At 49.7% G+C, this 14,574-nt stretch overlaps 1 protein-coding gene across 1 annotated transcript; it reads left to right on the top strand.

Moving 5' to 3' along the window:
• Positions 1 to 239: 239 nt before the first annotated feature.
• On the top strand, positions 240 to 6,430 carry Rinl (Ras and Rab interactor like). The gene is made up of 11 exons (XM_038339841.1): positions 240 to 446; positions 550 to 709; positions 2,114 to 2,216; positions 3,425 to 3,497; positions 3,582 to 3,646; positions 4,148 to 4,297; positions 4,384 to 4,842; positions 5,134 to 5,427; positions 5,539 to 5,670; positions 5,815 to 5,978; positions 6,064 to 6,430. Exons 1-11 carry the CDS (start codon positions 391 to 393, stop codon positions 6,106 to 6,108), a joined length of 1,701 nt encoding a protein of 566 aa, XP_038195769.1. The 5' UTR covers positions 240 to 390; the 3' UTR covers positions 6,109 to 6,430.
• Positions 6,431 to 14,574: the final 8,144 nt, after the last annotated feature.

The raw sequence follows: 14,574 nt of genomic DNA on the forward strand, positions 1-14,574 counted from the left end.
CTGGGCTACACAAGGAACTGTCTCAAAAAGGAAAAAGAAAAATTAAGGTTGGGCCAGTCAATGGTGGCACATGCCTCTAATCCCAGTACTTGGGAGCCAGAGGCAAGTGGACCTCTGAATCTGAGGCCAGCCTGGTCTACAGAGCTAGCTCTAGGACAGCCAGGACTGTTACACAGAGAAATTCTGTCTTGAAAAACAAAACAATAAACAAACAGGAAAAGAATGTCTCTTGGCATAGTTGGGGCCATCTGAGGTCCATTTTGATCAGGCCAGATCTCTGAGGCAGATATAATAAAATTAAAATATTGTCCTTGCTCTAGCTGGAGCAGCCTTGAGTCTTGTCTTCCTCCATGCCAGAGGCCAGAGCATGGCTCACTGGTGCCTGGCAGCATGAGGATTGCCCAGCCAGAGGACATGGTGTCTGCAACCCCTACTGAGGGGCACAGGTGAGGCTACCCCCACTCCCAGCTCTATCCCTGCCTCTTGGGCCCCACTCCAATAGCCAGCTTCTACTATGACCCTTGACCTCCTGGAACCTGTACATCCCAGGCTGGCTTGGCCACTAACAGATGGACCTGGCAAGAGCCCACTAGGGGTCCTCAGTACCCCAGAGCCACTTCTTCGACTGCAGAGGACACAGAGGGTATGGCAGGTCCCAGAGTTGGATGCTCAGCATGCCAAGGCTTTTCTGGAGCTGTGGCCACTGGGGGTGAGTACTCACGGCTGGGGATCACTTCTGACCTTACCTGTGTAAACTTGCATCAGGTGGGTGACCAGCACATTGCAAACTGGGCTAACCCAAAACTGAGCAATTTGTTTGGGGCAAAGGTTTATGTAGCCCAGGCTGTTCCCCAACTCAATATACAGCACTAGCCGACCTTGGATTTCTGATCCTCTTTACTTCCCATCCCCTGAACTAAGATTGTGTGTGTGTGTGTGTGTGTGTGTGTGTGTGTGATCACGCCCAGCATATGCAGTGAGGATTCAACCCAACACTTCATGCATTCAAGGCAGACACTCTACCAACTGATTTTAATCTCCTGTCTTGTTCTATAATCTTAAAAAAAAAAAAAAAAAAAAAAAAAAGATCAGCTGGGAGTTCTAGAGTAGCCAAGCCAGATTATCCTTGAACCGCCTGCCTCCAAGCTCAGATGTCAATCATTATTTCCTATAGCTCAGCGTACTAACGCCTTGAACAAGACATTTCACAGGGGTTTGCCTGGTCCTGTCATCTTATCAATGAAGTCTGTTGTAAGAGGATTAGGAGTTCAAAGCCAGTTTTGGCTATTTAGTGAGTTCAAGGCCAGCCTGGGCAACATTGGAACCTTGTCAAAATATAAACAAACAAACAAATAAATATTCAGGGAATATAGGATAAATTTGAAGAGGACATCTAGCAGGGCTTGACAGACCACAGCTACCCCTCTTATAATGGTAAAAATGACTGTCAGAGAGAGAAAGAGAGGTAAAAGTCCACAAACAAATAAACAATAAAAATCAAAGCTCTCCAGGAAAAATCCCACGACAGATGTTTATTAATGAGGCTTAGGCCTTTGCCCATCTGTGAACCAAATAGCGGTCAGACACCCATCCTGTTGACTAGTTCTAGTCTTGGACCCACCCACTAGGGTCCCATCCTCAGGAACTAGGAGTAGAGAGAGGCAGTAAAACAGGCAGTGGTTCTCAACCTGTGGGTCCTTCAGGAGGACTCATCAGATATCCTGCAAATCAGATGTTTACATCACAGTTCATAATCGTAGCAGAATCACGGCTATGAAATAGCAATGAAAATGGTTGGGGTCACCACAACATGAGGAGCTGTACTAAAGGGTCCCAGCTGACGGGATGTGTCACCAAGCAGACAAAAAGAAACATCTGCAGCCAGGCGGTGGTGGTGCAAGCCTTTAATCCCAGCGTTCGGGAGGCAGAGGCAGGCGGATCTCTGTGAGTTCGAGGCTAGGCTGGTCTGCAAGATCTAGCTCCAGGACAGGCTTGATAGCTACAGCGAAACCCTGCCTTAAAACCACCCCCCCCCCAAAAAAAAGAAAAAAGAAAAGAAACATCTGCACATACCTGCGTCACGCTGATTCTTGCCCTTGCCCCTCCTCTCTAGAGTTTTCTGGTCATAGGACACGATCCTACGCAGGTCCTGATGCTGAAGACAGGGCCTTCATCAGGAGACGTCAACACCTATCAAATTCACAAGCTGTCTGGAGGTGAGGTACCTATCCTAGGTTTCCAGCCCACACTGCAAATGGATCAAGAGCTGTCAGCTTTGATCCCCAATATCTCTTGACTCTCTGCATACCATCTGCAACCATTGCTTAGGCTGAGCTGGCCCATCTCTTCTTGCCAAGACCATTGGGGTAGCCTCCTCTCCGGTGCCTTGGTGGCTACCCTTTCCTTACAACCCATGTTGAGCACAGTAAACAGATTTTCTCACACATAGATTACATGTCCATTCCTTCCTCAACCCCTGGAGAGACTTGGTAACATTCTCAAATACAAAGTTAGGTGGTCCCTGTGAGCCACAGTGCCGTGTGCCTCAGCTTGCCCTTGCTTCTGGCCTTCGCTACTGCTCAAACATGGGGCTCTCTTCTCTGCCCCTGCTAACCCAGCAGCAGCGTGTTGCTCTTAGTCTTCCTGCTTGAGTGACCTTCCTTTAGTGGTAGGCTGACTTAGTCTTCAGCCTTGAGAGCCTCCGTAAAGAGGTATCAAGAATACAAGGTCTGGGTCTAGAGGGATTGCATCATGGTTAAGAGGACCGGCTGTTCTTCTGGAGGTCCTCAGCTGGAGTCCCAGCACTCATGTCCCATGTCTTAACCCCTCCCCCCCCCCAACTCCAGTCCTCTGCTGGCTTCTTTGGGCACTGCATGCATGTAGTACATGTGCATGCAAAACACCCACACATTGAAATGAAATTTTAAAATAGAAAGTAAAATTTAAAAAAAAAAGAGTTGAAGTCTAGCCTGGGCTACATATAAAAGTCAAAGCTAGCTTGGGTTCTATAGCAAGACCCCGTCTCAAAAAGAACAAGAACAAAAAAAAGAAATGTAAGCCAGACATGATGACTCAGGACTATAACCTCAGGCAGAAAGATTGCTTACAAGTTTTGAGGCCATCCTGATCTATCTAGTGAGTTCTAGGCCAGCCAAGGCTTCAGTGAGACCCTGCTAACAAAACAGAAAATACTGAAGACATTTTTGATGACTTCTATTTGGTATCAGAACTGGGATGCAAACATTAAAAATGATGTCACCTCTCAGAGATGGAAACCTCCCTTCTCTGAGAGAGGAGAATAGGAATAGAGAGATCCCCTACCAAGAGGTAGGGGGTGGGAATGGGGTGGGGGGAGCCTGGGTCAGAGGTGCAGAGTGGAGGTGGCCTAGTCACTCCATGACTTTTCTCTTCATTCCCTTACCAGGTGTGTCCCTGGAATCCTCCAACCTCTGCATGCCAGACTGTCCCCATCTCTTGGCCTTCCTGTCAGCCAGCAGGTACAGGTCCCCTGGCACAGTGGCAGTGGGGACCCTTCCCTGGGATACCCCATCCATACTGAGGTTTTTTCTTTTTATCCTCAGGGATGTTTTGCCAAGGACACTGCTCTTGCCCACTCCAGCTGTAGGGCCTGGGGACAAGGACTCAGGTGAGGGAACGTAGCTCCTGGGGAGGGAGGGATGTCAACTTGCTGGTCTCTTAGGTCCAGAGAGACTGGATATAAATTAGGACCAGATAACTGGGTTTGAGAGAAAGTGAAGCTGGACTTGGGGTAAGTATGAAAAGAAACTGGTGGGCCCGGTAGGGGTGATACACGCCTTTAATCCCAGCACTTGGGAGGAAGAGGCACGGGGTCTCTGTGAGTCTGAGGTCAGCCTGGTCTACAGAGCGACTTCCAGGACAGGCCCGAAAGCTGCAGAGAATACCTGTCTCAAAGAAACAAACAGGAAGAGGAGGGGGCAGCGGAGGACGAGGAGGAAGCAGCTGCAGCAGCTGTGGCAGTAGGGGATGAGACCACTCCTGGGTCCTGAGCTGGAGGCCCAGAGAGCTGGGACTGAATTCTCGGTCCTGAACGAAGAAGGTTGGGGCTGAAGCCTCCTGGCTGCCCCCTACAAACCTGGGACACCTTGTCTTTTCTACTGGCCCTCAGATCCTCTGCGACTTGGCTGCATCCAGGTCAGCACCTCGGGAAGGGTGCTGTCTGTAGTGAATCAGCTCTACGTGGAGACGCATGGAGGCTGGGGCGCGGAGCGGACTCCACAACAGACAGAGCCAGAGACTGACCAGAAAAACAGTCTAGGTTAGCTGGGCGGGGCCCGTGTACCCTGAGGGATGAGGGAATGAGTACCAGTGATGTGAAAGACCCGACCTGCTTCTCACATCCAGCCCCTAGGAAGCCCACCCCACATCGTGTCTCCTGGGTGGAAGAGCCAATGAAACCGGAAGTGCATCATCCTGGACCAGAAGCTCATCACCTGGAACCCGAAGTGTCCCTTCCTGGAGCAGATGTACACTCGCCTAGGCCTGCTCTAGACAGTGTGGTGGAAGAGAAGGAGGAAGTGAACTGTAAAGATGAAGAGGAAGGTCGCGAGGACCTGCTCACTGCCCACATCCGCGCTCTGGCCAGGGCCCGGAGCAGCTATGTAGCCAAGCAGTACCGATACCTTCGGGCACGCCTCACATCAAATTCTGGAAATCCTTACAGGCCTGGGGATCCAGCCACGGAGCTGCTTCAGGATGTGCGCCAGCTCCTCACTGATCTCCAGAATTACCTGGCAAAGGACCCCGACGTCAGAGCTGTCTTTGGGAACAGGGAACCTAGGGTCCCTGGGGACGAGGATCTTGGTAATGAGAATTAGAGGGAAACTTCCCAAGGGTTTGGGGAGGCCATGACTCGGTTCAGTATGTGTTCACATCCAATCTCTCACTCCCCACGGGCAAGCACACCCTTACTTCTTATAGCTTCACCCAACATGTGCATTGCCGGTTAGACTCTCCCATCTTTGGAGCGTTTACACCCCCCACGCTCCCACCCCCGTTTGCGCTTGTAGGTGTCCTGGAGCAGGAGACAGGGTGACTAGGGGTCAGAGTGGGTCATCACGACGGCACTGTCCTCACATGCTACACACCCCGCAGGCCCCGCTGTGGAAGTAGCCCTGTGTCGGGCGATTCTGGAGCCCCTGAAGCCAGCCCTGTGGACCAAACTCCGAACTCTCAGAGCCCAGGAACTGCGGCTACTGCGCCGGCGCCAAACAGCCTTGAGGGCGGGGGCGGGGCCCGAGGGACAGAGCCCTGTCCCAGCCTTGCGGAGCCAGATCCACGCCCGCCTTGCGCATCTGCACGCCGCATGCGCCCCGCGTCGCAAGGTGGCACTGCTGCTGGCGGTGTGCAACGACGTCTACGCGGGCCTGGCCGGTGGCGAGAATCAAGGTAAAAAAAAAAAAACAAACCTCTGAACCTTAGAGGGTTTTTGCCTGGGGACCCGAAGCAAAGTGCGTGTATGTACCCCTGCAAACACGACCTCTCCTTGGTCTTCCTTAGAGCCCTTAGGGGCCGACGCCTTTTTGCCAGCCCTGACCGAGGAGCTGATCTGGAGTCCACACATAGGGGAGACGCAGCTGGATGTGGAGTTTCTTATGGAGCTCTTGAATCCAGAGGAACTACAGGGAGAAGGTGAGCTCCCACCCACCTTCAGAGTGTCTAGATACTGAGAAGGGGGCACCCTGGGCGAGCCCCAGCTTCCTGTGCCTCAGAAGGGGTGACTGGCAGTAGGGAGGAGCCCAGAGAGCCATGATGATCTCCCCTTCTCTTCCCCAGCTGGCTATTATCTTACTACGTGGTTTGGGGCTCTCTATCACATTGCTCACTACCAGCCCGACGCTGGCCGTGCACCCCAGGATCTCAGCTCCGAGGCCCGAGCCTCCCTGCGCCAGTGGCACCGGAGGCGGACACTGCACCAGCAAGCCCAGCCCACAACCCAGGTGACCGACTACCTGTGTGGGATCCAGGTCAAAGGGAGGGTGGGATCTGTTGCCCCTCTGACACAGCATCCCGTCTCTCCCACAGGCTGGCCTGCCCTTTGAGGAGCCATGGGCCATAGGGGACCAATGATGGTTGGCATCCTCCAACCCCAGTCAACTCTGGGCCTTTTGCCCCACTCCCCTGCTAAGCGAGATACTGGAGGCATCTGGGGCAGCGCGGAGGGTGGGGCAGGAAAAAGGATGTGCCTTTTGCACTGGCTGTTCCCACTTAAAATGAGCCCTTCCCTAAAATCCACAGCACTCCCCCTTCCCCTCCATCCCCTCCTGGTCTGCCCCATGTTACCTCAATGAGGCTCTCCCCAGCAAATACAAACCCCCAAACAGTACTAAAACTACAACCCTCGCCTGACCCTCTTTGGGGTAGGCAGAATAAAGGCACAGTCTCCCAAAGATCCTATCTGTGACTATGGCACTTCACCTGGTCAAGAGAGCTTTACAAAAAGGACGGCATGTCTGGACCTGACGGCTTATTCTGGATTCTTCTGGAGAAGTGTGGAGAGGTGTGGGGATGCCATGGGCCTGTACCCCAGCTACTCTGGAGAATGGGGTGGGAGAATTACTTGAGCACAAGACTGTAAGGACACTGTGGCATTGAAACATAGTAGGTATTCAGGACAGTGGCGCTGGAACATAGACTTCAGGAAACAATGGGATAGGCTTCCCATCTGTCCTGAAAACATGGCTGCCCTAATCTCTGTGACCCATCAATATTACTTTATTTGCCAAAAGTGTTTGTGGAGCCATTATGTTGTTATTATATTATTATAGTGTTTATGTTATTATTATAGTGTTTTGTTTTTTCAAGACAGGTTTTCTCTGTGTAGCCCTGGCTGTCCTGGAATTTTCTCTATAGACAATGCTAGCCTCAACTCAGAGACCCGCCTGCCTCTGCCTTCTGAGTACTGGAATAAAAAGGCATGCGCCACCAGCACGGGCTTGTGCAGCCATTATTACAGATGGTAATAGGCACAATGTCCCGGGGATTGTCTCGTGGCTCCAGGAGCAACCACATAATACTGGTAATAGGAGAGTTGATGGGAACAAGAGAAAGATGTGAGGACATCAGGAAGAAATTAAAAATCCTGGCTATGAAGACAGTAATGAGACAAGCCACAAAATGCAGAAGCCCCCAGACTCTGGGCAACACCAGACAAGGCTTCTCCCCTTAGAGCGCCAGAAGTCAGATGGCCCTGCTGACACCCTGGTTTCTTTTTTTTTAATATTTATTTATTCAATATATATATATATACAATATTCTGTGTGTATGCCTACAGGCCAGAAGAGGGCACCAGACCCCATTACAGATGGCTGTGAGCCACCATGTGGTTGCTGGGAATTGAACTCAGGACCTTTGGAAGAGCAGGCAATGCTCTTAACCTCTGAGCCATCTCTCCAGCCCGACACCCCGGTTTCTGGCTGAGATGGTGATGTCAGAACTCTGACCCCCAGAACTATGAGCAAACAAACTCCTGCTGTTTTAAGACACCAAAGTGATAATACATTTTTAAAATATATTTCCTGGGAATGGTGGTGCAGGCCTGTAATCCCACCATTTGAGAACAAGAAGTAGGAAAATCAGGAGATTGAGGTCAGCCTGGGATACCCGAGGCCCTGTGGAACTCAGTAATAGTGGGGTTTTTGTTTGTTTAGTTTTTGTTTTGGTTTGGCTTGGTTTGGTTTTTCGAGACAGGGTTTCTCTGTGGCTTTGGCGTCTGTCCTGGAACTAGCTCTTGTAGACCAGGCTGGTCTTGAACTCAGAGATCTGCTTGCCTCTGCCTCCACCACCTGATAGTAATGGTGTTCTTATCTAGAATTCCCAGTGAAGGGCTCAGGGTGTGGCTCAGCAGAACGGTGCTTACCTAAGACGCCATCACTGTGGGGCTAGGGCATGGCCTCGTGGTAACATGTTTGTCTTGCGTGCTTGAGGCTCTAGATTTTATCACCAGCACACGCACACACAATGTAAGCAAGGGCCGGGAGACATCTCAGCAGTTAAGGGCATTGACTGCTCTTCCAGAGAACCAGGATTCAATTCCTAGCACCTATTTAGCAGCCCCAAACCATCTATAACTCCAGTTCTAGGGGATCTAAGACCCTCTTCTGGCTCCACTAGTATCAGTCACACATGTGGTCCACTGCAGTGCACCGTGCCCCCGTGTCTGCATTCGATGCGCTTTTACCCAGTTACCGAGCTTCGGGCAAGGGGCTGGAGGTTAAAATACACAAACACATAGACAGCGACACGGGTCATCCTTGAATTCCCCAAGAATGCCCCCTTTATGGTGTTCAGGGGCAGATTATATAGAGATAGCCACGCCCCAGCCAAACCCACCAGAAACCACTCTCCTGCCATCAGGAACTCCTGAAGGTCTTGTGCTCAGAGCAGCTGTAGGCACTCAGATCAGGGGATTACAAGAAATTCAGGATCTGGGGTCTCAATGCTCCCAACATCTCCCCCCTAAATGTTTTATAAAACAGTGTCTGATCTTAAGTATTCGGGGGGATGAGGGGTCAGTATCTCCAGGTAATGTACTTCTGGCACTGCTGTGGCATCTGCCAGGCTAGGCACTGACTGGGCTGAGGCAATGTGCCTTCCACCACAGCCACCTAGCAAAGCTCTGCTCCAACTGCCTTCTAGCCCCAGCTGCATTCGTTCTGGGTCCAAACTGGTGCATGAAGTGGAGCAGAACTCAGGGAAGCAGGCTTGCTGCTCTGCAACCACTGAAGGGGCCCCACTTACACCATGTTTTAGGGAATTTGGGCGTTGTCAATCTGTCTGGCTACTTCCTGCTGAGCGGGGACGCTGCATTCTTAGGGGTATTTACTGCAATTCACTGCCATTTTCCAGTCGCGCTCAGACGCGGGTCGAGGTCGTGCTGCACTTCTGCGCCCTGAGGCCCATGCTGGAAGCAGGCCTAGCATTCTTGCCTCATTGGTCCTCGAGGCAGGTCCCGGGGTTTGCTCGTTGCAGCCCCTCAGTGCTGGCCACCTGGAGCCGCTTGGCCTTGGAGCCGCCCCGCTCACACTCCACTGCAACATATCAGGAGGTCTCCGGGATTCAAACCACAAGAATCTCAAATCCTCAGGTTCTCATCGTCTGTGGAGACAAAAACAGAACCTCTTTTCCAAAGCATCAAATTCTTAAGCCCATATTTTAAAGTCAAGATATCTTTCTTAGCAGTTGCTAGAATCAAATGTCTTTCTCCAGTCCAGAACACAAAAGACAACACAATCAACATATACATCTGTACACATTTATCTTTAAGCTATATACATTCTTTCTATCTTTTCCCAATACATACGTCCCCCTCCGGCCGGGGACAACCCTGTTCGTTTACCCCTCTTTCTCAGTTGGAGTTCCACTTGCTGCCAAACCGAGCGAAGGACGTCAGGATTAACCATATACCCCAATCCACCCTCACCTTCTGAGGGTGACCTCTCAGCGTTCCCTAATTCCCAATATCTCGGTGGAACCTCCAATTGCAGCGCACCCCGCCCCACCGTGTCTACATTCGGTGGGCTTTTACCCAGTTACCAAGCTTCAGGCAAGGGGCTGGAGGTTAAAATACACAAACACATACACAGATAGACAGACAGCGACATGGGTCATCCTTGAATTCCCCAAGAATGCCCCCTTTATGGTGTTCAGGGGCAGATTCTATAGAGATAGCCACACCCCAGCCAAACCCACCAGAAACCACTCTCCTGCCATCAGGAACTCCTGAAAGTCTTGTGCTCAGAGCAGCTGTAGGCACTCAGATCAGGGGATTACAAGAAATTCAGGCAAAACACCCATACACATAAAAATTTTTTTTTCACATAAAAATTTTTACACTTTTTAGAATATAAGTGAAACCCTCATACATTAGGGAATGTGCATATAAGTTGGTAAATATATCTGTGTGTTTCCTTAAGTTATGTGAACCTTCCTAACAAATTATTAACACCAGGGAGAGCCCACAGGAACTGGGAAGCCCATTGGCCAGTTGTGGAGTTTATAACCTACAACTCAAGACTGGTCCTGTAGCAGTAGAGCCGGGTGCTATCCTGCAGAATCAAGCCCGTTACCTGTGAGATCTGAGGCTATCTCCATGTCAGGATGGGGTTAAATTATAGGACACTCATCTTTACTGGCTGTGGAATTTCTTGATGGATGTGTGGGAAACATCCACACACCTGGTGTCAGAAGTGTGTGGATTGTGTGGGCGTGGGAAACATATGGGTCTTAGATTTTACACAGAAATGAGATCTTCATGCAGACAGATTGGACAACGAGGTATGAAATATGGTAGCAGAAGAAAAGGCAGCCAGAGAAAGCAACTGGACTGCTGTGATAGCACGCCATTACCAAAAGCAACTTGAGGCAGAGTTTATTTTGGTTGAAGTTTCTAGAAGGGTCCAGAATGGCGGGAGAGGCATGGCATCAGGCAGCCAGAGAAGGAAGCTGGAGATCACATCTTCCAATCACCCACCAAAAGCATGGAGAACTGGAAGTAGGGGTCAGGCTGTAAAGCTTCAAGTCCTTCCTCCAACACGGCTCTGCCTTCTAAAGGGTCCAAAACCTTCCCCAACAGTGCCACCAACCAGGGGGCCCGCTGTTCAAATACCCGATCCTAGGGGGACATTTCTCATTCAAACTACCACATCAATATTTAAAACTTCTGAATATGCATGCCTATCATCCACTGCAGCATTTAGAAAGCTGAGACAGGATTCCCCAAAGTTCTAAGCTAGCCTGGGTTACATAGTAAGACCTTGTCTCCAAAACTGAACTAGACTGGGGAGGTGTAAAATAAAGAGCTTGTTGTGCAGGCATGAGGACCTGAGTTCAGGTCCTTGGTGTGGCAGCAGGTGCCTGTAACATCTGGGCAGAGGTAAGACAAACAGATGTTGGGGGTGGGGGCTGTCACTGGCCTGCCGTCTAGCCAAAACAGCAAGCTTCAGGTTCAGTGAGAGACCCTGTCTTAAAACACTGTGTGGGGGACTGGGGAAGTTGCTCAGTAGTTAAGAGCATGGGCTGCTCTTTCAGAGGACCTAGGTCAGTTCCCAGCATCCACATGGCAGCTCCCAACCATCTGTATCTCCAGTTCCAGGGGTCTGACGCCCTCACACAGACACACATGCAGGCAAAGCATCAATGCACATAAAAATAATAATGAAAGACAATGTGGACGCTAGAGAGATGGGCAGTAGTTAAGAGCATTCCACTGTTCTTGCAGACCCAGGTTCAATTCCCAACACTGACACAGCAACTCACAACCTTCTGTAAGTCCAGTTCCAGGGCGTCCAATGCCCTCTTCTGACCTCCGTGGGCACCAGGCACACATGTGGTGCACATTTATACATGCAAGAAAAACACTCTCACATAAAATAATTAAATGTGGTGCTGGAAAAAAAAAAGTGGGTAAAGGTATCTGCTGCCACACCTGATTTGAGTGTAAAGCCCGGAGAGCCCGCGTGGTAGCAGAAGAGAATCAACTCCTGGTCTTCTTACCTTCACACCTGTGTCCACACGTTAGGCCAGCAGGCAAATGCCCATAAACACACACAGAGGTATAAATAAAATAATGTAGAGAAACTACTGAACAGCATTCCAATGTCAACCTACACTATACACACGTGCACACAGACATATACTGGAGAGAGACAGACAGCACACTATAAACGGAAATGGTGCCAGGTGGTGGTGCATGCCTTCAATCCCAGCACTTGGGAGGCAGAGGCAGACGTGTCTCAGTGAGTTCGAGACCAGCCTGGTCTACAGCACAGGACAGACAGGGCTACACAGAAAATCCCTGTCTTGAAAAACAAAAACAAGAATGGACAAGGTGTGCAAACCTGTAATCCCAGACCTTGAAAGGCTGAGGCAGAGAGTCAGTTTAGAGTTACATAGTAAAACCCTAACTCAATAAAACAAAACAAAATGTGTGTTTATGTTTTTGTCCACCATTCCTGAATTGTGACCCTGACTTACTTCCTGGAGTAGTAGGTCACAATGGTACTATAGAAACTGAGAGTAATAAATTGACATTACAAGGATTCACCAATAAACTTGTTTAGGAAATTCTAGGTTGCACAAGGTCGGATTCACTTACAGCTGCTGTCTCTATAGGATAAGATAGTGGACTAACCTGACTTGTCAGACTGTGGGGGAAATGTTGGACCTTGAACATAATTGCAGTTTAGGCTTGCTGAGACTGTTTCTGTTGAGATGTGTCCACTAAGATTGCTGCCTATTCATTCCCATATCAAAGACCATGCCTCTACCTAGCAGTTCAAAGGGATAACTATGGCCAGCAGCCACCCCTGAGTTCTAGTCTGCCATTAAGTCCTGGTTCTCTTATCGGGATGAGGTAATTCTGCCAGGCAGTGCCCCGGCTAACACCAACGCACAAGGAACCGTACAGGTATATTTCAAAAGTAATTGTGACCATAACTTTGCTATGTAAATCTCTCAATTGCTGAAAATGGTCAGGTTTATAGTCTCATGTCTCTGTTTAATTGCTGGGCGTAACTTGGGGTTGGATCCTTAAGGAGATGTACAGATAACAGTGTATGTGGGATGTTAAAACCTAAATCCTGTGTAATCCATTACTAACGTCCGTTTGGGACTGGTTTGGGACTTTTTTTGTTTTTTGGTTTTTTTATTTATTATGTACACAACATTCTGCCTCGATGTATGCTTGCACACCAGAGGAGGGCGCCAGATCTCAGTACAGATGGTTGTGAGCCACCATGTGGTTGCCGGGAATTGAACTCAGGACCTCTGGAAGAGCAGCCAGTGCTCTTAACCTCTGAGCCATCTCTCCAGCCCCTGTTTTTTTGTTTTTTTTTTTTTTTTTAAAGGAGTTTCTCTTTCTTTCTTTCTTTCTTTTTTTTTTTTTTTTTTTTTTTTTGGTTTTTCGAGACAGGGTTTCTCTGTGGCCCTGTTTTGTTTTTTTGAGACAAGGTTTCATTGTAGCTTTGGAGCCTGTCCTGAAACTAGCTTTTGTAGACCAGGCTGGCCTTGAACTCACAGAGATCCACCTGCCTCTGCCTCCTGAGTGTTGGGATTAAAGGTGTGCACCAACACTGCCTGGCTGGTTTGAGACTATTAGAGAGATTTTTTTCCTTATTCCCCAAGTGTTTGGAGTAAATTCTCACTTGGGGAGTTAACCCGGTGCTTCAATAAGACCCTGCATCCCTGCACATCCTGTCCCTGGCCCTGTAGGAAGGAATGCTGCTGTGAGGCAACCCGGAAGAAACTGAACCAACAGATTTTTCGTGGTTTCCCCACCCAATCTGCTAACAATCCTGCCTGTGCAGCCTTCATAAAACCTCAAAAGGACTGAACTGGGAGAGCTTCCAAACAGCTGAACTTCCTGGGGGCGTGGCCCAGCCGTAGTCCACTTGCTTGGCAGGTACCTTGTACTAGGTTCAATCTCCAGGAAAACACACACACACACACACACACACACACACACCCCAATAGTCAAATATACCACACACAGAGTGGAAGTTACAGGATTCCTTCCTTCCCTAGGGCCTGTTTTGAGTCCCATCAGTTGCTTAGCAAACTTAACAAGGCTGGGAGGCAGTGTAGTGTACTGGATAGCTTTAACTGTCAATTCCACAGGGTGCCCTGAGTAGGTAGTCTCAACTAAGAAATTGCCCAGATCAGGTCAGTATGTGGGCACGACTACAGGGGTTATCTTGTCAAGAGGGCACCATTCCCAAGGCTGGAGGTTCAGGGCTATATAAAAAAGCTAGCTAAACAAGGCAGTGGTGGTGCATGCCTTTTATCCCAGCGCTTGAGAGGCAGAGGCAAGAGGATCTCTGTATGTTCAAGGCCAGCCTGGTCTACAGAGTGAGTTCCAGGACAGCCACGGCTACACAGAGAAACCCTGTCTCTAAAACATAAAACAAAACAAAATAAAATAATAAAAACGAAAGAAAAAGGACAGAAAGAAAAGCAAGCTAGCTAAGCAGGAGCCCAGAGGAGCCAGCTGGCAGTATTCTTCCACCGTCTCTGCCTGAGCTCCTGCCCTGACTGCCCTCGTGATGGACTATGACCCGGTGAAATGACCCCTTTACGCCTACTTGCTTTACTGCAGTGTTTTATTGCAGCATCAGAAAGGAAAAGAGAACAGATGGGACTCCTGACGTTTAGCCTGTGCTCACCATTTCTGTACCACTGCAGCCGAAATACCCAACAGGTATAGCTTAAAGAAGGGAAGGTGGACCTGGGCTCAGGATTGCAGGACGGTGCACCCCCCATCCTGGCCAGAAGTCTCGGAGGAGGCCCAAGTGTGTAGTGGAGGCTGTTCACACGCCATGGGCCATGGAACAGGCAGAACATAGGAACCGAGGGCAAAGTCTGACTTTCAGAGGCTGGCCCCCAGTGACCCTCTTCCCTTGGGTAAACCTCAGCTTCCACAGTCCCCCCTCCCAAAGTAGCCTCCGCTGATCAGAGAACAGGAGCTGCACGGCAGGAACTAGTAGGGGACATCGGCCAGCAGAGTAGAAAGGAGCTCAGTTCTGCGTGACTAAGGAGCCA

The sequence above is a fragment of the Arvicola amphibius genome, chromosome 8 (genome assembly GCF_903992535.2).
Source record: "Arvicola amphibius chromosome 8, mArvAmp1.2, whole genome shotgun sequence".
In the NCBI taxonomy this organism is placed as follows: Eukaryota; Metazoa; Chordata; class Mammalia; order Rodentia; family Cricetidae; genus Arvicola; species Arvicola amphibius.